At 42.8% G+C, this 25,182-nt stretch overlaps 1 protein-coding gene and 1 long non-coding RNA gene across 13 annotated transcripts in view; one reads left to right on the top strand and one right to left on the bottom strand.

The window, feature by feature from the left end:
* Window positions 1-22,499, top strand: part of ADAMTS12 (ADAM metallopeptidase with thrombospondin type 1 motif 12) — a 395,312-nt gene extending 372,813 nt beyond the window's left edge. For all 12 annotated transcript variants that reach the window (XM_086361321.1, XM_086361330.1, XM_086361323.1 and 9 more), the window contains 2 exons: window positions 3,308-3,467; window positions 18,366-22,499. In XM_086361321.1, the coding sequence (XP_086217447.1) occupies window positions 3,308-3,467; window positions 18,366-18,544 (339 nt within the window). In that variant the 3' untranslated portion in view covers window positions 18,545-22,499. The remainder of the gene's footprint in view (window positions 1-3,307; window positions 3,468-18,365) is intronic.
* Window positions 14,059-25,182, bottom strand: part of LOC147350201 (uncharacterized) — a 29,432-nt gene continuing 18,308 nt past the window's right edge. The window contains exon 2 of the long non-coding RNA XR_015148641.1: window positions 14,059-14,408. This is a non-coding gene — a long non-coding RNA (uncharacterized LOC147350201). The remainder of the gene's footprint in view (window positions 14,409-25,182) is intronic.

Raw genomic sequence — 25,182 nt, 5'->3', positions numbered from 1 at the left:
TTTTTTTTAATTGAGCTGCCTGAGCTTTTTGTCTATTGAATATTAATCCCTCATCAGCCCTTTCATTTACAGATACTTTCTCCCATTCAGTAGATTGTCTTTTCATTTTGTTTACAGTTTCCTTTGCTCTGCAAAAGTTTTTAAATTTATTTAGGTTCTATTTGTTTATTTTTGTTTTAATTTTCATTAGTCTAGGAGGTAGATCAAAAAAGATATTGCTGTGATTTATGTCAAAGAGTGTTATGGCTCTGTTTTGAGAGTATTCAGTCTTACACTGAGGTCTTTAATCTATTTTGAGTTAATTTTTTATATATGGTTTTAGAGAATATTCTAATTTCATTCTTTAACATTGGAAAACTGGTAAATTTTCCAATTTTCCCAGCACCAGTTATTGGTGAGACTGTCTTTTCTCCATTGTGTATTATTGCCTCCTTTGTTGAAGATTAATTGACCATGGGTACATGGGTTTATTTCTGGGCTTTCTGTTGTATTCCATTGATCTACATTTGTCCTGCCCAGGGGGCCTGTGTGACTTCAGCACCCAGGACCACCAGCCCAGCCTAGTTCCATCAGATCCTTAGAAGTAGAAAGCAGGAAAAGAAGTCATATGTTCTTTATCTAACAATCTTATTTTACAGTGGAAGAAAGAAAGTGGTTGAGTGAGATCCAGGACAATGTTTAAGACTGAGAAAACCCAAGTTTCCTGAATTCTGGTCTAGGATATCCAACATCCTTTATTAATTCCCCTTGTTCTTCCCAATGTCCTGTGTTGCATACTTTGTCTACTCAGGATCACTTACATAGTTATTTTCTTACCTTTTTACCCACAGAGAATTTGATTCATATCTATTTTATTCACTGAATAAAGTTACCTTTAGGTTTAATCAGAGGAATCTCTGACTTTATAAAACAACATGAAGTTGCATGCTTATCACCTTGCTCTAGGCTTTATGAAGAACAGATTAAAATAAAGCTGTGGGTGTTAAGAAAATTTGATGTTTCTCCTCTTATCCCATTTGAAGTTTTGTGAGAAACAGGGTTTGGTAGCAGTATTCTGAGTTTCAGTGGTGCCCCAGTGTGGATAGTATTTTAAAATCTAGTAATCTTATTGACTGTCTAAGCCAGATGCAAACAGTTGACTCATTGCAAAAGTCCCTGCTGCTAGGAAATATTGAGGAGAGGAGAAGAGGGTATCAGAGGATGAGATGGCTGGATGGCATCACCAATGCAATGGACATGAAACTTGGGACATGAAACACGGGAAAACTTCGGGAGATGGTGAGGGACAGGGAGGCCTGGTGTGCTGCAGTCCATGGGGTCACAAAGAGTCGGACATGACCTAGTGACTGAACAACTACAGTCTTGTTGACCAACAGTAATTCAAATGGCAGATGGAATATTTAGGGCCTGGAGATTTTTCCAGAATTTGGCATGCAGCAGTCTTTTTCTGTCAGTCAATCAATGAGTATTTACTGAATGGTCAGGCTATGTTTAGCACTTACCTACCTGCCATGCAGGATAAAGAAAGGAGAACTGGTTTCTTCCCTTAGGGAGATTTTAATTATGTAAGAGAGATGAGGCTAAAAGTAGTAAAATATGAAATAGAATGTGAATCATAAAAGTATATGTGGTTTACAATAGCTGAAAGGTGGAAACTACCCAAGTGTCCATCAATGGATAAAGAAAATGTGTTCTCTACATTCAGTGGAATATTGTTGCATCTTAGAAAATTTTGACACTTGCTATAACATGGAGGAAACTTGAAGATGTTAATTGAAATAAGCAAGTCACAAAATGACAAACACTGTATGGTTCCATTCATATGAGGTACCTCAAGTAGTCAAATTCATTGAGAAAAAATTTAGAATGATAGTTGCCAGGGGTGGGGCAGGGGTGGGTTGAGGGGTAGAGAGTTTCTATTTGGGAAAATGGAAAAGTCCTAGAGATGTTTGGTGGTAACGATCATAGAACAATGTGAATGTATTTAAGTGAAATTGTATAGTGGAAAATGGTTAAAATAAATTTTATGTTTTACGTATTTTTGTTGTTATTGTTCAGTCACTAACTCATGTCCAGTTCTTTGTGACTCCATAGACTGCAGCATGCCAGGCTTCCCTGTCCTTCATTATCTCCCAGAGTTTGCTCAAATTCATGTTCACTGAGTTGGTGATGCTATCCAACTGTCTCATCTTTTGTTGTCCCCTTCTCCTCCTGCCTTCAATCTTTCCCAGCATCAGGGTCTTTTCCAGTGAGTTGGCTCTTTGCATCTGGTGGCCAAAATGTTAGAGCTTCAGCTTCAGCATTAGTCCTTCCAATGAACCCTCAGGATTGATTTCCTTTAGGATTGCCTGGTTTGATCTCCTTGCAGTCTAAGGGACTCTCAAAAGTTGTCTGTAGAATCGTAATTTGAACCATCAATTCTTCAGTATATATTTTACCACAATAAAAATAATTTTTTAAAAAGAGTATCTATATATATGTATATATAATATATTCAGACACATTTTATTACATCCCCCGATGGTTTTCACAGCCCAGAGAGTCTCCTTCTGCTTCCAGGCAGCCATATACATCAGGACATTACATGAATCTTGTCTGTTAGGTGGCTTGAGGCCACATATGTATCTAAGCCCATTCCGAATCCTCCCTCCACTCCACCTTGCTTTTCTTCTCCCTGTTCCCTTTTTATCCTCTCTCAGCCTTCCTTGTAGCTCTGTACCTTCTCATTACACCTGATTCCCAGGCCCAGATCGAAACCAGTTTAGAGAAACTGGTTTGCTGAGGCACGAGGGCCCAGATAAGAAATTTTTTCTATGTTGCTTGCAGTTCACCCTCTGTCCACATTCTTCAGAGAACCCAATAGTAAATTAAGCCAAATTCAATTGCCAGTCTATAACCTAAACTCTTCCGAAATTCACATCTCCAAATTATTCCTGCTTTTATTCGATGACTCCTTCAAAAAGACCTGTGATAATTGAGGCTTCCCCTACTTGACCGTCCTTCCGGGTGGCACTAGTGGTAAAGTATCCGCCTCCCGGTGCAGGAAACTTAAGAGATGTGAGTTCAATCCCTGGGTTCCCCTGGAGGAGGGCATGGCAACCCACTCCAGTATTCTTGCCTGGAGAATCCCATGGACAGAGGAGCCTAGCGGGCTACAGTCCATGGGGTCACAAAGAGTTGGACGTGACTGAAGGGACTTCGCAGCACAACCTACTTGACCACTGTGGGGTTAGAGCACCTCTGCTGGAGTTTCCCCAGCGATCTTGGGGGAGAATTCTGACTCTCTCCATGTGCCCCTCTCTTCCAGTGCACTGTGTCCTGTGGAGGTGGCTTTCAGAAGAGGACTGTCCATTGTGTGGCCTCAGAGAACAATAAAACCGAAGGCCAGGACCAATGCCTGTGTGATCACGAACCCAGACCCCCAGAATTCCAGAAGTGCAACCCGCAGGCCTGCCGGAAGAATGCTGGTAGGTGAACGGCTTTGCTCAGCGGGGCATAGAGCTTTTCGTAGAGCTTTTCATAAGTAAACTCCTGCATGACTTGGTCTGTGGGCCATTTTAGTCCCTGTTACTGAGCCAGCTCCTCTGGGAGCCATTTGTCTGATTTGGTGAAGTTTGACACTAGTTCCTTGAGGGACTATCTCATCCTTTTTCCTATCTCAGAGCACATTCACACTGACTTCCCACACAAATGAGAATCGCTTCTGTTTTTTCAAAGGTTTCTGAGAAATGTTCTATCTAGCCTTTCTCAGGAACCCAGTCAAGTGCTAAATGGCCCTTTCTATTATCCAGCACTGCTGTCTTAGGTTCTGCAGAAACAGACTCCAAGGTGCACACTTGTGTGCCAGGGATTCATTAAGGAAGTGCTCCCATGGAAGATGCTGAGGGAGAGGGAAATAAGACAGAAAAGGGAGAAAGCACAGCCAGCCTGCCATTTCAGACACAGTCCTGACTTCAACCTGGTCCCACGGGCACGCTCCAGGGGAAAGTTAAGTCTCAGAGCTGTCTGCTCTCGAGGCCAATGGGCTGGGAGTTCACACACCCACACTCTCATACCATTGACCAAAAGCTCCCAGGAAAGGTAGACTTGAAGGTATTTAAGGCTCTCTACTGGTAGTAGCCTTTTTTCAAATATTTTTCAGCGTGAGAAGTAGTGAAACCTGTGGTTTATAGATCTGCTCCTTGCCTCCTTCCAAGCACTGAGGGCTGGCATTCAGCAGAGACTGTGGTCAGAGTAAATATAATGGGAAGAGTTTCCCTAAAGATTGTTTATCTACAGATCGTGTATTTATTTAACAAATATTTGTTGGACACTTGCTGTGTGCCAAACATAATATCAAATGAGGAAGATCACCAACCAGTGAGGTTATGATGTTAAGAGAGTACTTGGGAAGGTCATCAAACATAAACTGGGGGTGGAGGTGGAGGGAAGTGAAGGATGAGTAGAAAGGTCAGGCTGCAGTTTCCAAGAGCAGCTTTCAGGGTATGCAGTAAGCAGGAAGAAGATGATATCATGGCATATAAGTCTAAATACAGTACACAGTTCAAGGGGAGTTAGGAAGCAGTAGGACTAGCGAGGTAAGCTGGAGCTAGAGGATAAAGAGCCTCGTGAAGCATGCTGATGAGCTGATTTATGCCTAGGGCAGATGGGAGCCCTTGAAGTATTCCAAACAGGGGAGTCAAGGTAAGAGAGTCATGCATGCTGCACTGTGGAAGGTGGAGAAGGGGACCAGGTCAGGGACGCAACTGTACCTTAATCAGGAGATGTGTGTGGCGTGAACTAAGGCAGCAGAAGCGCAGACAGACAGAAGTGGATTCAAGGGCTGCTTAAAAGAGAGACCTGACAGGACTTTGTGCTGGAAAAGAGGAGGGAGAACAAAGCCCAGATGTCTGACTTGGGTAGCTGAGTAGATGAGGCTACCATTCCCTGAAAGAGGAGGCCCAGGGTGGATTTGGGAACCAGGAAAGGTATTGTGTTCTGTGTGGGATATGTTTTCAGAGCAGTCTATGAATCCTTAGGTAGGAGTGGCCTGTGATTGGTTTCTACACAGGTGCAGAAGTCAAGAGAGAGGTATGGGTTGGAAATCCTGAACAAAGTGCACTGAGAAAATGCTTCAGATCTAATGACCACATGCAGCTTCTCTCTGACCAGCGTGCATTTGACAGTGGCTGTCATTGGCCTTACTCAAAACTCCAAACAGAGCTACTGAGGGCTTGTTTTCAGAGGTTTTATTAAGTTTTAGCCTTCCAGACTCTCACCTACTCAAAGTGTGGCCCCTGGACTAGCTGCATTGGCATTACCTGGGAGCTTGTCAGAAATGTGGGATCTCTGGCCTCACCCCAGACCTACAGAATCAGAATCTGCATTTCAACAAGAATCCCAGGTGATTTGGATGTGCCTTAAAGCTTGAGAAGCACCCTGTTCTATTTTTTAATTTTATTCAACTATGGTTGATTTACAAAGTTGTGTTAATTTCTACTGTACAATGAAGTGATTCCATTGTATATATTCTTGTTCATGTTCTTTCCCATTCTGGTTTATCACAGGATATTGAATATAGTTACCTGAGCTATACAGTAGGACCATGTTGTCTATCCATTCTATGTATATAATAGTTTGCACCTGCTAATCCCAGGAGCCCAATCTATCCCTCTCCCACCCCCGTGCTTGGTAACCACAAGCCTGTTCTCTATGCCTTTGAGTCTGTTTCTGTTTCATAGACAGGTTCATCAGGGTCATATTTTAGAATCCACATACAGTATAAGTGACAGCATGTGTTATTTGTCTTTCTCGTTCTGATTTCACTTAGTATGATAATCTATAGGTACCTCATCATAGTTTTGTTTCACATTTCTCTAATAATTAGCAGTGATGAGCCTCTTTTCATAAGAAGCATCCTGTTCTAGACCAAAGGGTCAATTTGGAACTCTTTTCCTTTCATCTCATCACATTCTGTGGTACCACGTTTTTAAAACGCTGAGGGCACAGAATTCTTCTAAGTTATGTTGGTTTTTATATAATTGAGGCAGCAACATAGTCTTGGTTGACCATGCCTAGGGTTTGTTGTTGTTGTTTGTGGCTGCACCATGCAGCGTGCAGAATCTGACCAGGGATTGAACCCATGCTCCCTGCAGTGGAAGCATGGAGTCTTAACCACTGGACAGCCAGGAAAGTCCCTATTGGTTATTTTACATTATACATACATTGCACTGCCCAGCAACACGAGAGTTTAAGACAATTTTCAACAATCAAAATTGGGTTAAATGTGTATCTGGTAAATTTTACATTGAAATCTCACACTGAAGAGATGATGACTAACAGTTGGCTGGCTGCTGCTGCTGCTGCTAAGTCGCTTCAGTCATGTCCGACTGTGCGACCCCATAGACAGCAGCCCACCAGGCTCCCCCATCCCTGGGATTCTCCAGGCAAGAACACTGGAGTGGGTTGCCATTTCCTTCTCCAGTGCATGCAAGTGAAAAGTGAAAGTGAAGTCGCTCAGTTGTGTCCGACTCTTAGCGACCCCATGGACTGCAGCCCACCAGGCTCCTCTGTCCATGGGATTTTCCAGGCAAGAGTACTGGAGTGGGGTGCCATTGCCTTCTCCAGTTGGCTGGCAATGGATGTAAATAACAATGAATTCTACTCACCAACAATTATCAGGACCACAAAAGGTAATTACAAGCTTCTCTTGAAGGCAGAACCATGCTTACTCATATAGAAACAACAGGAAAGAGCAGCTGCATGAGATTCTTGGATTTAAGAAAAGCTACCCTGACACCCATGCCCTCTAAAATGCTTTGAAATGAGTCATCCAATGCCCAGATTCTTCTCAGCTGGCCAGCCACCACAGTAAACGTGCCCCCGAGCCCATCTTGGACTTCCCAGGTGGTGAGTAGTAAAGAATCCACCTGCCAATGCAGGACACACAGGAAACACGGGTTCAATCCCTGGGTCGAGAAGTTCCCTGGGAGACAAAAATGGCAACCCACTCTGGTACTCTTGCCTGGGAAATCCCATGGACAGAGGAACCTGGTGGGCTATAGTGCCTGGGGTTGCAAAGAGTCAGACATGACTGAGCGACTGAGCACACGCCCATCTTGTAAAATCAGGTATGAATTCATGTAAGGTTTGCCTTTTACTTCCTTTACGTGCTGTCTAAATTGCTAGTGACTTAAAATTTAAATTAGAATTACCACTTTCATAGTGGAGACTATAGAATCCAAGTATCTGGGTTTAGAAAAAAAATTTTTTAATTCTTCAGAAATATTTACTGAGTATCATCCATATGCTAGACATTACATTCATAATGATTAAAAATCAAAAGCTAACCCTTTATGCACACCATTCTTGAGTTGTTGCTTTTTAATTTGGGGAATGAGGGGTACAGAAGTAAATACAAATAATGAAAGAAATAAGGAATGACAGTACTTAAAGTTGATACAAATAAACATTTGAGTCAGTAGCCTTCTAAAATTTTTTGTCCCAGTTTTATTTGAGATATAATTGACATATAGCACTATATAAGTTTAAGGTGTACAGCATAATTATTTAATTACATATAATTATTTAATTACAACAGGGAGTGATAATCATGAAAAGTTTGCAAATGGACATCATCTCATAGATACAAAATTAAATAGAAGAAATTGTTTTGTTATGAGAATGCTTAGGATTCTTCTTAACCACTTTCATATATAATGTACAGCATCACTAACTATATTTGTCATGCTATGTTACATCCTTAGTACTTATAACCAGAAGTTTCTACCTTTTGATTGCCTTCATCCAATCCCCGCCCCCCCGCACCACCCACCTCTGTTGTTGTTGTTCACTTGCTAAGTTGTGTCCGTCTGTTTGTGACCCCATGAACTGCAGGCTTCCTTGTCCTTCACTATCTCTCAGAGTTTGCTCAAACTCATGTGTATTGAGATGGTGACACTATCCAACCATCTCATCCTCTGTCTTAGATCTGGTGAAAAGACCCCAACCCTAGTAACCACAAATCTGGCCTATTTCTCTATGAGTTCGTTTTTGAAGCATAACAAACAACACCGTTAGTGCCTGGTATACAACATAGTGATTTGATATTTCTATACAGTTCAAACTGATCATAATGATAAGTCTAGTTATGGTATGTAACCATACAAATATATGAGTTATTGACTGTATTCCCCACACTGTACATTCCATACCCATGACTCATTAATTTTGTAACTGGAAGTTTGTACCTCTTAATCTCCTCCACCTATTTCCTTTCCTCCCCTTACCCTACACTCTCCTGGCAACCACCTGTTTGTTCTCTGTATCAGTCTGTTTTTGTTTTTTATTTTTGGAGATTCCACATATAAGATCTCTGTCTGATTTCATTTAGTGTTAATACCCTCTAGGTCCATCCATATTGTGGCAAATGGCGGGATCTCATTTCTTTTTCGTGGTTGAGTATTATTTCATTGTACATATCTGAATGATATATACATCTTATCTATTTTTCTATTGATGGGCATTTATGTCATTTCCATATGTTGGCTATTGTTGCTGCAATGAACATAAGGGTACATATGTGTTTTCTAATTAGTGTTCTTGTTTTCTTTGGGTAAATACATAGGAATGGAATGTTTGGATTTTATGTTAGTTCTGTTTTTAATTTTTTGAGGAATCTCCATATTGTTTTCCATAGTAGCTGTACCAACTTGCATTCCCACCAACAGGGCACAAGGGCTCCCTTTTCTCCACATTCTGGCCAACATTTGTGATCTTCTTGATGCAAGACATTCTGACTGGTGTGAAGTGATATCTCATTGTGGTTTTGAGTTGCATTTCCTTGATGATTAGTAATGCTGAGCATCCTTTCACATGCCTGTTGCCCAGCTGTATGTCTTTGGAAAAATTTCTATTCAGATCCTCTGCCCATTTTTTAATCAGGTTGTATGCTTTTTGATGTTGCTGTATGAGATCTTTGTATATTTTGGATAGTAACCCCTTATCAAATACACTGTTTGCAAATATCTTCTCCTATTCAGTTCAGTTCAGTTGCTCAGTCGTGTCTGACTCTTTGCGATCCCATGGACTTCAGTACACCAAGCTTCCCTGTCCATCACCAACTCCCATAGCTTGCTCAAACTCATGTTCATTGAGTCGGTGATGCCATTCAACCATCTCATCCTCTGTCATCCCCTTCTCCTCTTGCCTTTAGTCTTTCCCAGCATCAGGATCTTGGATATTCAGTAGGCAGCCTTTATGTTTTGTTGATATTTTCCTTCACTATGCAAAATATTTTTATTTTGATATATCCCCATTTATTTTTTGCTTTTGTTTCCCTTGCCTAAATAGATCCCCCCCCAAAAAATTACTAAGACTGACATCAAAGCATGTACTGCTGTTTTCTTCAAGAAAATTTGTGGGTTTTTTCTTACACTTAAGCCTTTAATACACTTTGAATTTATTTTTGTGCATGGTGTGAGAGAAGAGTCCAGTTTGATTCTTTTGCATGTAGCTGTTCATTCTCCCAGCACCATTTGTTGAAGAGGCTGTCAGTCCCCCATTGTATAGTCTTCACTGTTTTGTTATGGGTTATTTGCCCATGTGACGGTGGGTCCATCTCTGGGCTCTCTATTCCGTTCCATCGAGCAGTGTCTGTTTTTGTGTCAGTACCATACTGTTTTGATTACTATAGCTTTGTCATATAGTTGGAAATCAGACATGTAATACCTCAAGTTTTGTTCTTCTTTCTGAAGATTGTTTTGGCTATTGGGGAATCTTTTGTGTTTCCATACAAATTTAAGAATTAATCTCATTAAAACTGATTCAAATGTATTCTTTTTAATGGCTGAGTAATACTCCATTGTGTATACATACCACAGCTTTCTTATCCATTCATCTGCTGATGGACATCTAGGTTGCTTCCACATCCTGGCTATTATAAACAGTGCTGCGATGAACATTGGGGTACACGTGTCTCTTTCAATTCTGGTTTCCTCAGTGTGTATGTGCAGATTCATATTGATATATGGCAAAACCAATACAATATTGTAAAGTTAAAAAATAAAATAAAATAAGAATTAATCTCTTCTCAGTTCAGTTCAGTTCAGTCACTCAGTCGTGTCCGAATCTTTGCAACCCCATGACTCGCAGCACGCCAGGCCTCCCTGTCCATCACCAACACCCGGAGTTCATTCAGACTCATATCTTTCGAGTCAGTGATGCCATCCAGCCATCTCATCCTCTGTCATCCTCTTCTCCTCCTACCCCCAATCCCTACCAGCATCAGAGTCTTTTCCAATGAGTCAACTCTTCGCATGAGGTGCCCAAAGTACTGGAGTTTCAGCTTTAGCATCATTCCTTCCAGAGAAATCCCAGGGCTGATCTCCTTCAGAATGGACTGGTTGGATCTCCTTGCAGTCCAAGGGACTCTCAAGAGTCTTCTCCAACACCACAGTTCAAAAGCATCCATTCTTCGGCGCTCAGCCTTCTTCACAGTCCAACTCTCACATCCATATGTGACCACAGGAAAAACCATAGCCTTGACTAGACGAACCTTTGTTGGCAAAGTAATGTCTCTGCTTTTGAATATGCTATCTAGGTTGGTCGTAACTTTCCTTCCAAGAAGTAAGCATCTTTTAATTTCATGGCTGCAGTCACCGTCTGCAGTGATTTTGGAGCCCAGAAAAATAAAGTCTGACACTGTTTCCACTGTTTCCCCATCTATTTCCCATGAAGTGGTGGGACCGGATGCCATGATCTTCGTTTTCTGAATGTTGAGCTTCAAGCCAACTTTTTCACTCTCCTCTTTCACTTTCATCAAGAGGCTTTTGAGTTCCTCTTCACTTTTTGCCATAAGGGTGGTGTCATCTGCATATCTGAGGTTGTTGATATTTCTCCCGGCAATCTTGATTCCAGCTTGTGTTTCATCCAGCCCAGTGTTTCTCATGATGTACTCTGCATATAAGTTAAATAAACAGGGTGACAATCTACAGCCTTGATGTACTCCTTTTCCTATTTGGAACCAGTTTGTTGTTCCATGTCCAGTTCTAACTGTTGCTTCCTGACCTGCATACAAATTTCTCAAGAGGCAGATCAGGTGGTCTGGTATTCCCATCTCTTTCAGAATTTTCCACAGTTTATTGTGATCCACACAGTCAAAGGCTTTGGCATAGTCAATAAAGCAGAAAGAGATGTTTTTCTGGAACTCTCTTGCTTTTTCCATGATCCAGCAGATGTTGGCAATTTGATCTCTGGTTCCTCTGCCTTTTCTAAAACCAGCTTGAACATCAGGAAGTTCACGGTTCACATATTGCTGAAGCCTGGTTTGGAGACTTTTGAGCATTACTTTACTACCGTGTGAGATGAGTGCAATTGTGCGGTAGTTTGAGCATTCTTTGGCATTGCCTTTCTTTGGGATTGGAATGAAAACTGACCTTTTCCAGTCCTGTGGCCACTGCTGACTTTTCCAAATTTGCTGGCATATTGAGTGTAGCACTTTCACAGCATCATCTTTCAGGATTTGAAATAGCTCCACTGGAATTCCATCACCTCCACTAGCTTTGTTCGTAGTGATGCTTTCTAAGGCCCACTTGACTTCACATTCCAGGATGTCTGGCTCTAGGTCAGTGATCACACCATCGTGATTATCTGGGTCATGAAGATCTTTTTTGTACAGTTCTTCTGTGTATTCTTGCCACCTCTTCTTAATATCTTCTGCTTCTGTTAGGTCCATACCATTTCTGTCCTTTATCGAGCCCATCTTTGCATGAAATGTTCCCTTGGTATCTCTAATTTTCTTGAAGAGATCTCTAGTCTTTCCCATTCTGTTGTTTTCCTCTATTTCTTTGCATTGATTGCTGAAGAAGGCTTTCTTATCTCTTCTTGCTATTCTTTGGAACTCTGCATTCAGATGCTTCTGTCTTTCCTTTTTCCCTTTGCTTTTCACTTCTCTTCTTTTCACAGCTATTTGTAAGCCCTCCCCAGACAGCTGTTTTGCTTTTTTGCATTTCTTTTCCATGGGGATGGTCTTGACCCCTGTCTCCTGTAAAATGTCACGAACCTCATTCCATAGTTCATCAGGTACTCTATCTAATCTCTTCTAGTTCTGTAAAAAATGCATTTGGTAATTTGATAGGGAGTGTATTAAATCTGTAGATTTCCTTGGGTAGTATAGTCACTTTAACAGAATTAATTCTTCCAATTCATCAGCACAGGATATTTTTCCAGTTGTTTGTGTCATCTTCAATTTCTTTCATCAGTGTCTGATAGTTTTCCAAGTAGTTTTTAACTCCTTTAATTTATTCCTTGGTATTTCATTCTTTTTGATATTGTAAATAGAATTGTTTCTTCTATTTCTCTTTCTGATAGTTCATTGTTAGTGTGTAGAAATGCATCTGATTTCTGTATATTAACTTTGTATCCTGCAACTTTATTGAATTCAGTGATGAGCTCTAGTAGTTTTTGTTGGCATCTTTTTAGGATTTCCTATGTATAGGATGCATTTAACACATTATTGACCAGAGACATATTAATACATCTGTTTTTTACCTGAATGTTACTGACTGGAGACATTTCAGTGTTCACTTACCTACCAATTCACTGGCCATAGGCATTAGTGTCTACTAAAATCCCCTGGTCAATAATGTGTTAGCAACCCTGCATTTTTACTCCTCTCTCTCATGTTTATTGTTTTTGACATCATATTTTATGTGTTTTTGTGTATTCCTTAACTACTTACTGTGGGTATAGATGAACTTGCGGTTTTTGCCTTTTAATCTTTCTACGTGATGGGTTTTTTGGTGTATTTGACTTTATTGTATATTTGTATTTACCATTTAATTCTTCCTTTTGTAATTTTCATGTTTCTAATTATGGCATTTTATTTTTCACTTGTAGAAGTCCCTTTAGCATTTCTTGTAAAGCTAATTTGTGTGCTTAGTCACTCAGTTGTGTCCTACTCTGGGTAACCCCATGGACTGTAGTCCATCAGGCTCCTCTGTCTATGGGATTCTCCAGGCAAGAATACTGGAGTGGGTTTCCATGCCCTTCTCTAGGGGATCTTCTCAACCCAGGGATTGAACCCAGGTCTCCTGCATCGCAGGTGGATTCTGTACTCTCTGAGTCACCAGATAAGTTTAGTGGTGCTAAATTTTTTTAGCTTTTGTAAAACTTTCGATCTCTCCATCAGGTAGAATATTCTTGGTTACAACCAAGAATTTCCTCTTTCATCACTTTAAATATATCATGCCCTTCTGGCCTGCAGAGTTTCTGATGAAGAGTCAGCTGACAGCCTTATGGGAGTGCTCTTGTACTTGTTGCTTTTCCCTTGCTGGTTTTAATTTTCTCCCTTTAATTTTTGCCATTTTAATTACATTGTGTCTCAATGTGATCATCTTTGAGTTGATCCTGTTTTGGACTATGTGCTTCCTGGACCCAGATGTCTCTTTCCTTTTCCAGGTTAGGGCAGTTTTTAGTTATTACATCATCAAATATGTTCTCTGCCCATTTCCCTAATTTTCCTTCTGGGGTCCCTATAGTGTGAATGTTAGTGCACTTAATATTGTATCACAGAGGTCTCTAAACTGTCCTCATTTTTTTTCTTTTTTGCTTTTCTGTTCAACTTCAGTATTTCCACTGCTGTCTTCCAGCTCGCTGATCTGTTCCTATCATCTCATCCACTGTTAATTCCTTTTAGTACATTTTTTATCTCAGCTATTCTATTCTTCAGCTATTTGAGTCTTTCTTTGTTAATCCTCTCACTGTATTCACCGATTCTTCTCTCAAGTTCTTTGAGCATCTTTATAATCATTACCTTGAACTCGTTTTTGGATAGGTTGCCTGTCTTCAGTGCAGTTAGTTCTGGGATTTTATCTTATTCCTTCATTTGGCATATATTCCTTTATTGTCTCGTTTTGCCTAATTTGCTCTTTTTATTTCTGTGTATTTGATAGGTTTTGTTTTCTGACCTGGAGAAGCAGCCTTTTGTAGGAGAAATCCTGTGTGTTCCAGCAGCATAGTCTGTTCTCATCACAAAAGCTTTATGCTCTAAAGGTGTCCCCACCTGGGCTGCATGGGTCCTTCTGTTGTGATGGGCTGACCACTGTGGGTGGTCTGGTAGGTGTGGCTGGCTTCCTGTAGGTTTCTGCCAGGCTCTGCCTTGGTGGGGCCAGGACATGAGATGGCTGACTACAACCCTACCTGTAGGCAGAGCTGGTTCTTGACATGACTGGCTATGAGGTCCATGGTGTCCCAAAGCTGCTGTTGGCCTGCTGATGTGTGACCCAGGGTGACTTGGAGCTGATGTCAGCCTACAGATAGGTAGAGCCAGGTTCGGGGGTCCTAGAGCTGGTATTGACCCACTGGTAGGTAGGGCCATATCCTGGGGCTGCTGGATGAAGGGTCCAAGGTGTCTCAGAGCAGATGTTGGCCTGCCAAATGGACAAAGGCCAGGGGTTACTGACATGGCAAGCTTCAGGGTGAAACCTGGTCCTGGGACTTCTGGGTCCTAGAGTTCATGTGTCAACCTGCTGGTGGGTGGGGACTGGGTCCTGGGGGTCCTGGAGCTAGTCCTAGCACACTGGTGTGAAGGGCTGGGCCCTAGGCCCTCCAGTGGGCAGGGCCAAGTCAAGGCAGCTCAGGGGGTCTTAAAGCAGCAGGGCTGCTGATGACTGGGGCTGTGTCTGCACCTGGTGGTTGCCTGACCTGGGGCATCCTGGTACAGACAGACTGCCTTCAGATTACTGCCTCTGCCTTGGGTCCTGGAGAGTGTGAAATTTTGTGTGTGCCCTTTAAATCAAAGTGTTAGTTGCTCAGTCATGTCCGACTCTTTGTGACCCCATTGCCTGTAGCCCACAGGCTCCTCTGTCCATGGGATTCTCCAGGCAAGAATTCTGGAGTAGTAACAATTCCCTTCTCTGGGGGATCTCCGTGACCCAGGGATTGAACCTGGGTCTTTTGCATCACAAGCAAATACTTCACCATCTGAGCCAGCAAGGAAGCCCTTTAAGAATGGGGTCTTTATTTCCAGCAGCCCTTTGGCTCTTCTAAATTTGAATGGTATCAGCCTTAAGGCAGATGTTCTGGGAACTCATATTATTCATGCAGGACTACTAGTCTAGGAAGCCTGATGTGGGGGTCAGGCCCCCTGCTCACGGAGAACCTCTGTGATTATTATTTTCATTTGTGGTCTACACACCCAGAGTTATGGGTCTTAACTATACTACATCTCCATCCTGCCTGCCTGTTTCCTTACGGTTTCTTCTTTATATCTTTAGTTGTAGAAGATCGTTTCTGCTAGTCTTTCTCATCAGTAGTTACTCTGTACATAGTTGTAATTTTAGTATGCCTGTGGGAAGAGGTGGGCTCAGGGTCTTACTGCTCCCTCTTGGCCACTCCTCAGCAGACTTCCTACTGAAAGATATTCTTCCAGATTAACAGAATTTCAATTCATTCATTTGTTCAGCAAATATTGCTGATCACAAGATACGTTTCAGGCAAAATGTAAAAAGTGAGGATACAGACATGAGTATGCCACAGTCCCTGGCCTCAAGGAACCCAAAGTCTTACAGAATCTGTATTTGCCAACAACATGGAAATTATTTTTTACCTTTTGTGGGCAAAATGTTATCCCTTCAACTTAGACATAGCTGACAGCAAGGGAACAAGCTTGTAGCTATCCCTGTAAGTTCCAAGTGTGATTTCTATTGAGCAGACATAGGCAAACTGGGATGTCCTCTCTAAGTTGCCACTAATTATAAGCATTGTGTGTGCTTCGGCTGGGATCCAGTTGGCTGATGAACACAGCCAGCCTTCATTGTTTCACAATAATAAGGAGAACTGGTGCAATTAAGCCCTGCCATGTTGTTGGGCTCACAGTCATTGTCTAAATGAGCTGCTAAACATAGGCCTGGAACACAGGCTCCCAATATAGGTCACTGCCCTCCTCCACTCTTCTTTCCAGTTTCAAACAGGAAGACTCAGGACCTACATGTTCCCAGGGCTCTGAGAACCACTGAAAGGAGGGCTTGTGATCCAATGGTTCCCAAGATCAGGCAAGGACACCAGGCTTGGTTGGGTCCCTTTTATTCCTAGAGGTGTGGACCTGACAAGTGGGAGCCCTGGGTTAAACAAATGAAGATGTTCTGGTCAGGGAAGAACCTGTCCATGTGGGCCCCTCCTCCCTCATCACCAGCACAAAAGATCCATTCTCTTAGAGGCAAAGCTCTAGAGGCACTAAGGCAACATTCGGATTCCAGCATCACTGTCTACTTTCCAGCTGTGTGATGTTGGGCCAGTTAGTAAGCCTTTCTGGAACCTCAGTTTTAAAAGGAGAAAAATAGACATCAGTTCAGTTCAGTCACTCAGTCGTGTCTGACTCTTTGTGACCCCATGAATCGCAGCACGCCAGGCCTCCCTGTCCATCACTAACTCCTGGAGTTTACCCAAACTCATGTCCACTGAGTTGGATCCATCCAGCCATCTCATCCTCTGTCGTCCCCTTCTCCTCCTGCCCCCAATCCCTCCCAGCATCAGGGTCTTTTCCAATGAGTCAACTCTTCGCATGAGGTGGCCAAAGTATTGGAGTTTCAGCCTCAGCATCAGTCCTTCCAATGAACACCCAGGACTGGTCTCCTTTAGGATGGACTGGTTGGATCTCGTTGCAGTCCAAGGGACTCTCAAGAGTCTTCTCCAACACCACAGTTCAAAAGCATCAATTCTTCTGTGCTCAGCTTTCTTTATGGTCCAACTCTCACATCCATACATGACCGCTGGAAAAACCATAGCCTTGACTAGACCTTAGGAGAGACTTAGAAATCAGAGCAACCCTATGATGCCTAGGCATCTATGCTGGGCCCTGTTCCAAAGCCAAAAGCCTAGGAAGGAAGTCCTGCCTCATTCTAAAGAGCAACCCACTCCAGTATTCTTGCCTGGAGAATCCCATGGAAAGCAGAGCCTGGAGGGCTACAGTCCATAGGGTCACAAAGTCAGACATGGCTGAAGCAAGCACACACACATGCATGCATCTTGAGAACATGAATTTAATGTGTTGTATTAGAGTTGACTCATTGGAAAAGACTCTGATGGAGGGATTGGGGGCAGGAGGAGAAGGGGACGACAGAGGATGAGATGGCTGGATGGCATCACTGACTCGATGGACTTGAGTTTGAGTAAACTCCGGGAGTTGGTGATGGACAGGGAGGCCTAGCGTGCTGCGATTCATGGGGTCACAAAGAGTCAGACACGACTGAGCAACTGAACTGAACTGATTCATTCAGCTGTATAAGCGAGTAAGGTTTTTTTTTTTTTTTTCCATCATTGCAGTCTTTTTAGTGGATTGCCTGTGATGTGCATTGCATTCTGATAGGCCCCATGGAGAACACCTGCTGCTCCTGCAGGAACGTGGGAGATGAAGAGCTCAGATTCCTATTCCACAGTAGGAACACTTGGCAGAAATACGTACTCTTTCTGAAATATCAGATCACATACAGAAGTTTCCTGTGGGATTAGGGGATACTGATTTTTATAATAGTTTTAAGATGAGGCCTGAAGAAGAAAAGCAGCAGCAATGAAAAGGTCGTGGGTTCTGTTACCTACTCTCAAGCGCAGCTAACACTTGCAAACCAAATGGAATTAGACAGTTAATAGAAGATATCTCTTCATGAAGAAGAAGAAGAAAAAAAAAGGCACTGTCAAGGAATGATGAGTTCTGAGCAGGTGAAAAGCATTTTTTGCCTTTGTGACCTGAAGGTGAAAAATGCAGAGAGAGGCAAAATGCTGTCACAGATTTAGGTAAAGAGGAATATTACCTCAATTTCTGCTTTTACTGACAATTCTATTTACAAAGAACAGCAGCCTGTTTGGGGTAAAAAGCTTTACTGTAGGACTATTCAAATGTGTAATGGAGAAAGAAAATCAGGCAGAGCTCTGAAAGGCACTGAAGCAAAGTTTAAACCAATTTCATTTTATAAAAGAAAAATCTGTTATTGGGCCCTTATTGAACTTCTTCCAGACAAGGGCCACTGCAGTCTGAGTATCTACCACCCACAGAATATGCGAGGATGGTCCCTGAGAAATCTAGTCCAATCATGTATGAGGAAAGGATGGTCAAGATATTAGGCTGGTACAAATGTAATTGTGGTTTTGGACTGTGAATTTTAAGTTATTATAACTAGGCTCAAACATGTTGTTATTAGTTAAAATAGGAACCATTATAAATCAACACATTACTGCACAGGAGTGACCGTCAGTAGATGTCAACTATTATGAATCGCTATGGAGCCTTTCTCAGTAGACATATAAAACCTTCCATTAATAGAAGTTGTGCTCTTTCACTTAACAAAAAGATCATCTTTTGTTTTTTTCTCATCATTTGTCTCCTCCCACAGATCTCCTTTGCATCAAGGACAACTTATCAGCCAGTTTCTGCCAGACGCTTAAAACCATGAAGAAATGTTCTGTGCCCACCGTGAGGGCTCAGTGCTGCCTCTCGTGTTCCCAGACACACGTGGCCCACACCCAAAGGCCAAGAAAGCGACAGCCACTCAAGAACCCCAAAGCACCCTAAGTACAGAAGGAAGCCACCCTCCACCATAGACTGCAGCAGCCTGCTGACAAGGACATGTTCTGGCCCAGGGACCACTTTCTTGCCGTGTTATTCTGCATGTTTCAGGTTCAACTTTGACTCATAACAAAACAAAGCACACTGCGTCCCTTTAGCCACACAATGTCCCTCTCAGGAGTCATGGCACTGTTGTGCTCACTGCTCCCTGATAGGCAGGTGAGGTGTCCAGGAGAACTAGGCTTCTCATGGGATCATCTCCTGGGAAAGGTATCGAATTGGACAAGTCTATGAAATGATGTCTTTTGTTTCTCCCTTAAAGATAAAAACAGAGAGACCATATTTTTCCCAGACTACCTCAAGAGAGTATCAGGAAATAGAGCCTCACTTATCCAGGGAACAAATATTCTTGTTAATTTACTTTGATGAAATCACTCCCTTTTTTCTTTTTTTTTCCCTAAATCTCCCTACTTGGGGCAGCTGCTGTTTCAAATGTCATGGGAGAGCTTTTGGGAACATTCTTGTAATTCATCCAGGCAGGGGACCGCTTTCTTTACCTAATATTTAACTGAGGCAGGAAGAAAAAGTCTTGGCTACAGACTCAGTCTGTCCCTATTCCCTGTAGACTCTACATCTGAGCTGTTTAGACTCCCGTGCCTTCCTAGGGACACTAGAAGAAGAGGAAATGGGCAGGAACTGTAGCTTTAGTAAACCTAAGGGATTTAGGTTATATAGAAGACATTTCTGACTTTAGATAATTTCTATGAAAACTGTTAAAAAACAAATGATCAGAAATCAGTTTCTTGTATAAGGAAGAGAATGTGGGCTTCTATTCTTCCCACTTCCCTGGCACATACCCATTCCTTTGCAGAAGAGCATGTGAGTCTTCCTGTGTGACTTTCCCTTCCCTGGCACATCCCCTGCCTGGGTCTTCAAGTCAGGGTGAACATCTTTCCACTGCTGGGGCTTTATACATCACAAGTGCTGCAGCCAGGTCTGCGTCTACCACCCGCCCACCCACCCTCAAGTTGGGAAATGGAGCTCTAGATGAAAATATTGCTAAGACCTAGGTAAATTGCATCAAGTATAGACAAACTTTGTATAAACTAATAGTCTCAAGAAAAAAACTTTTCAAAAAGGAGGTAAAGCTGACCTACTCTCTAGCACACCCAGTAGTTACTTTTGAGAATCTGTTTCCTTGAAGGGAACAGGTGAGTCAGGGAGTCCAAAAAAATTAAGAAGGCTGAATCTTTGATGTTCCCATCACCCAGGAGGAGTCAAAGTAGGTTATGGTCTCAAGTTGAAGATGAATTTTGTGGTATATAAGAGGAGGTGTTTATATGAACTGAACCTGGAAAATCAGGGGAGGGTGAGAGGAGCCCCCAGGGAAAGAAGCCTTCAGAACCAGCTCTTGACAGAGGGGAAGGCAGGAGAGTCATCTTCATGTCATGGGCCACATGTCTTCAGACTCACAAGTACCATTAACATTCACCATGGAACACAATGTCCCATCTTTCCCTTGAGTTCTCTCTCTGTTCAGCAGAATGGTGCTATTGAAACATGGTGCTAACATGCAGATGGTGGCAGAACGAATATAAACATGTAGATAGATGTACAAGTGGGCAAATCCATATGCATCCTCTGTTAAATGTGTAATGGTGTTGCTGGCCAACGCCAGTTGTATTGCTTGGATACCAGAAGCTGAAAATTTTTATATTATGTGCTTTTTTTTAAGCCATTACTGTGTATTATTCTGATAAATGCCTGTGGAAAATAAAACACTGGGGTTGGGATGGAATTTGAGATAAGACCAGACACAGTAGAAAAGTAAAAATGTTTACCAAAACCAGGGAATTTATTTCTGTATGATTAGGTTCTTATATTCTGTCTTTAAATCTAAACATTGCTGGCTGATGACAGTCTCTGGTGAAATCAGTTTTAGAGAGAAGACGCGTAAATCATCAGTGACAGGAGTAGAAGAGAACCTGATTTTTTTTCTAATGAGGCAATTTGCAAAAACTGTCCTTGAAGTGTGGTATAGGCTTTCAAGGGGATTAATTTAGTAAGTTGGATGGATTTAACTTAACCTGGTACTCTGCTATCCCAGGGCTTCTCTGGTGGCTCAGATGGTAAAGAGTTATCTGCAATGCAGGAGACATGGGTTCGATCCCTGAGTTGGGAAGATCCCCTGGAGAAGGGAATGGCAACTCACTCCATTATTCTTGCCTGGAGAATTCCATGGACAGAAGAGCCTGGCTGGGGTTGCAAGAAGTCGGACAAGAGTTGGACAAGACTGAATGACAGATGACAGAGAATGAGATGGTTGGATGGCATCACCAAATCAATGGACATGAGTTTAAGCAAACTCTGGGAGATGGTGATGGACAGGAAAGCCTGACATGCTGCAGTCCATGGGGTCACAAAGAGTTGAACAGACTTAACAACTGAACAACAATTGTTATCCCGGGATCATGCATATCATCAGAGCCCTGGATATGACCAGTTTTACAAAACTCAGGAACAAACCCATATTCCCGTGACCTCAGCAAACTAAACTAGGCCAGGTTTCCCAATATGCGAAATGTTATTTATGACCCATGAGGAAAAGATGGTAGAAATGTAGAGAGGGTCTGACCAGGTGCTCTATTCTAGGCCTTTCTCTAGTTTCTCAAAGGCAGAATATTGGCCCCTAATCCTGCATCATGAACATTCACTTCCTGTATTGAGGCTGTGAGGTAAGACAGTTGTGTAGCATCTGTCATTCTGGGTCGCAAGATAGTACTTGCTACTGGGGTCATCTGACTTGGTTGTTGCCTTGACAGTCACTCAGCTTTGGGTCATCAGGGTTTTGCATGGTCCCCATGTTAGCAATAAGAGAGGGACCTCAGATTAACAGGAAAATGTGAAAGACAAGAACCTAGATGACATCTCACCATTCTTTTGGTGCTCACAGGGGCCGACGTGAAGTAGCTGTTGCTTTATTTCCTCCATGGCCTCCTTTCCTCCCACCTTGAACAAGCAAGTGAGAAGTGTAGCAAGAGACACTGGATACGCATCTACCATGAACCAGAGAGGCCACCACAGGGCCTGGTACTTCAATACATAAAGGGTCTCAAGCCCAATCTGGTTTATGTCACCTCTCCCAGTGGTAGAGTTAACTCTTCTCTGAAAAGGTATGGGTTCATTTAGTTCTTGAACATCCAAACATAATTCAAACCACCAAGAGGAAACATTTCAAGAGACGAAAGAGTGAATACCTTTGTAAAAATGAAATCAATTTGTGATACAAGCAGTTGCCCCTTTGTAGGAGTGACTCATTTTAATATTGGGACTTCTTAAGCGTGTATCTCTGTCCAATCTCCTGATCCATCTCTACGTGATGGAGCCATCCCAATGTGAAGCTTTCAGATATTGAGTGTTGTTGATAACCTTCATCATGTTTCTGGAACATGATTTGAAGGATTTATATTGTTTCGGGTCATAATTTCCCAATCAATTTGTTAAAATCCCCAAAACACTGAAAGCTATACATTACTTCACCAGAGATTACAAGCCATAGCACTTCTGACTTTAGGATGAAGCCCTAGGACAATGAAATGAGTGCACAGCGATTCACTTTCGAGAGGGAGGCCTCATGACATGAACTGTCTGGTGCTACAACTTAACCAACATATTTGATGCTTTTTTTTTTTTTTTTGGTATTGCTTGTTCAAATATTGTTAGTATTATTTTAAGTTATGTCATAAAAAAATATGGTTGGGAAAGCACAATTCTGCCTGTTTCTGCCCTCCAAAGTGGTTACATGTGGTCCGAGGCCTCATCCATTGTCCTCTCTGCATCTCTGCACTACTTTCCCAGGCCCAGACTCCTTAAGGGGTACCTCAGTGGGTACCACAGTATGTAAAATCAGAGTGTTAACCATAGCCTGCCGTTGTGTGGCATCAATAAATGGCCAGACTCACTGATGTTTCCATGTAATTCATTTACCCCTGCTATGAGACTCCCACTAGCCACCAGAACAACTCTGAAATTTAGCAACCTGGAGGAGGATCTGTCAATTCCTCCCTCCCTCGCTCCCTGCAGACTCCCTCCTCCTCCACCCCTAAATCCGTATGTCATGAGATGATTCACGTCCCAGGTGAAGTAGAACTTGGGTCTCTTCTCACAAATGATTGTGCAGTAACCAACACAACCCACCATATGACCATCTGAAGTGATACTTGAAATCTGCCACAATCCCAGATCCAGCGTATTGGGAATTGCAGCTCACTGCATAACCTAGTCCCTCAATCTATCCAAAGTTCAGACATAATGGAGACTTCCCTGGTGGACCAGTGGTTAAGAGTCTGCCTGCCAATGCAGGGGACACAGGTTCTATCTCTGAAAGACCCCACGTGCCTTGGAGCACCTAAGCTTGGGCACCACAACTACTGAGCCCACGTGCACAATTGTACACTGAAACCCAAGCTCTCTAAAGTGCATGCTCTGCAACAAGAGAACCCACCACAGTGGGAAGCCTGTGCACTGTAACTAGAGAGTAGCCCCCACTTGCCACAACTAGAGAAAGTCTACATAGCAATGAAGACCCAGTACAGGCAAAAAATAAATAAAATTTAGAAAAAAACAACAATGAATTGTACACATGCTTTCTCTTAATGCTTGAGAAAGTAATAATAAAGATGAAGAGGAATTTGCTTTAGAAATCCAACATATTTTTTCAAAGGTGGTGCACAGCATGGTAAGTATAACCAGCAAATTGTATCGAGTTGTCCCAAAAGTTCATTTGGGTTGTCCTGTAAGACAGAAAAACCCAAACTTTTGGGCCAACCCAAAAGAATCTGGACATATGGACACGGAATCCACTCACATGAATGAGTAAGATCATTGAGGCAGGAAGAGCGAGGCATCCACAGATGACCCCTACAATGTTTGTGGGCATGCATAGGGGTGATAGGAAGCTGGTTTGGGTCAAGAAATCAGAGGGCCATGAACACCTACCTGTCTGTACCTTGAAAACTCTGCTATGACCACTAGGTAACCCTTATCCTACAAGGCTCAGCTCAAATGCTTTTCCCCATGAGGCCAGTGCTAACTCTGCCACCAAGACGGAGGCGCTGCTCTGCTGCTGCTGCTTCACTGTATCCATTTCCCCTAAGAGAACAGTCCTTAATTAGAGATGGTTTTGTCCCCAGAAGACATCTGACAATGTCTGAGACCCGTTTGGCTTTCACAAATTTGCTGGAGGCTACAACTAGCATCTGGTGAGTAGAGGCGAAGGATGCTGCTAAACTTTCTATAGGACAGCCCCTCCCACCACAGAGAATTAGGTGACTCAAAATGTCAGTAGTTCTGAAGCTGAAAAACTGCAGGAGAACAGCTATCACCTTGGAGTGAGTAGCAGGGTTTCTAGAGTAAAACCAAACTCACCCTAACACTCGGACCTCACTAAGAACTGATGGGGTGGGCCAGAAAACTTTCAAAGAAGAAAAAATACATATCAGGATTCAAAGGTCATTAGCTTGATAAAAATAATTTCAGAGGAGAAAGAAGGTAAGGAGCATGGCTCCACAAGAGTCTTGAATCAGCTGTTGAGGGCTCAAGTGTTCAATCCTAGAGTCAGAGGAAATAAACCAGAAGTGGGTAAAATGGAAAAGTGACATATTGAGGGTTTGGAATAATCACCCTCCTCCAACAGGTTTCAAACCAAACAGCACAGACATACCCAGCCAGATCATAACAACGGCTTTACTGATGGTGAAGCTGGCTTGCGGAGTATATTTTGGAGGAAGATGGAAAAGGGCTTTCCTACCCTTCTCTGCAGTGCCAGGTTTCAGGCTCAAGAGGGATGTAGGGGAAGGGTGGGGGGAAAGAGGAGAGACGAACTACTCACACCATTAAACTCAGTATATAGAAGTACCCATGGCCATTAAATATTCACTAGTACCCATGGCCTGGAGAAGGCAATGGCACCCCACTCTAGTACTCTTGCCTGGAAAATCCCATGGATGGAGGAGCCTGGAAGGCTGCAGTCCATGGGGTTGCTGAGGGTCGGACACGACTGAGCGACTTCACTTTCATTTTTCACTTGCATGCATTGGAGAAGGAAATGGCAACCTACTCCAGTATTCTTGCCTGGAGAATCCCAGGGACAGGGGAGCCTGGTGGGCTGCCGTCTATGGGATCACACAGAGTCGGACACGACTGAAGTGACAGCAGCAGCAGTACCCACGGCCATTAAATATTCACTAATAGTAGCCCTTCCTCTTGCACTGAGAGAAGGCTGACAGGGATATCAAAGATCCCAAAGAGATAGCCCACCACTATCCATCCTTGATATGGAACAACCCTGCTTCTATGTGAGAAAGTTAAGATTAGCATGAATGGGGCAGCGGGGAGCATATCAAAAAAAAAAAAAAAGTTCCTGAGCTTCCCTGGTGTATTGCCTGCCTGCCAGTACAGGAGACACAGGTTCAATCCCTGATCTGGGAAGGTGCCACATGACTCTGAGCAGCTGAGCCCATGTGCCACAACTGTAGAGGCTACGCTCTAGAGCCCTGCAAGCTGCAACTACTGAGCCCACGTGCCACAACTACTGAAGCCCGTGCACCCTGGACCCTGTGCTCCGCAACAAGAGAAGCCACCGC

Source organism: Bos grunniens, chromosome 20 (genome assembly GCF_055505025.1).
Source record: "Bos grunniens cultivar Pamir isolate PY7600 chromosome 20, Bosgru_T2T1.0, whole genome shotgun sequence".
Classification (NCBI taxonomy): domain Eukaryota; kingdom Metazoa; phylum Chordata; class Mammalia; order Artiodactyla; family Bovidae; genus Bos; species Bos grunniens.
This window is presented reverse-complemented; position numbering and strand designations above follow the sequence as displayed.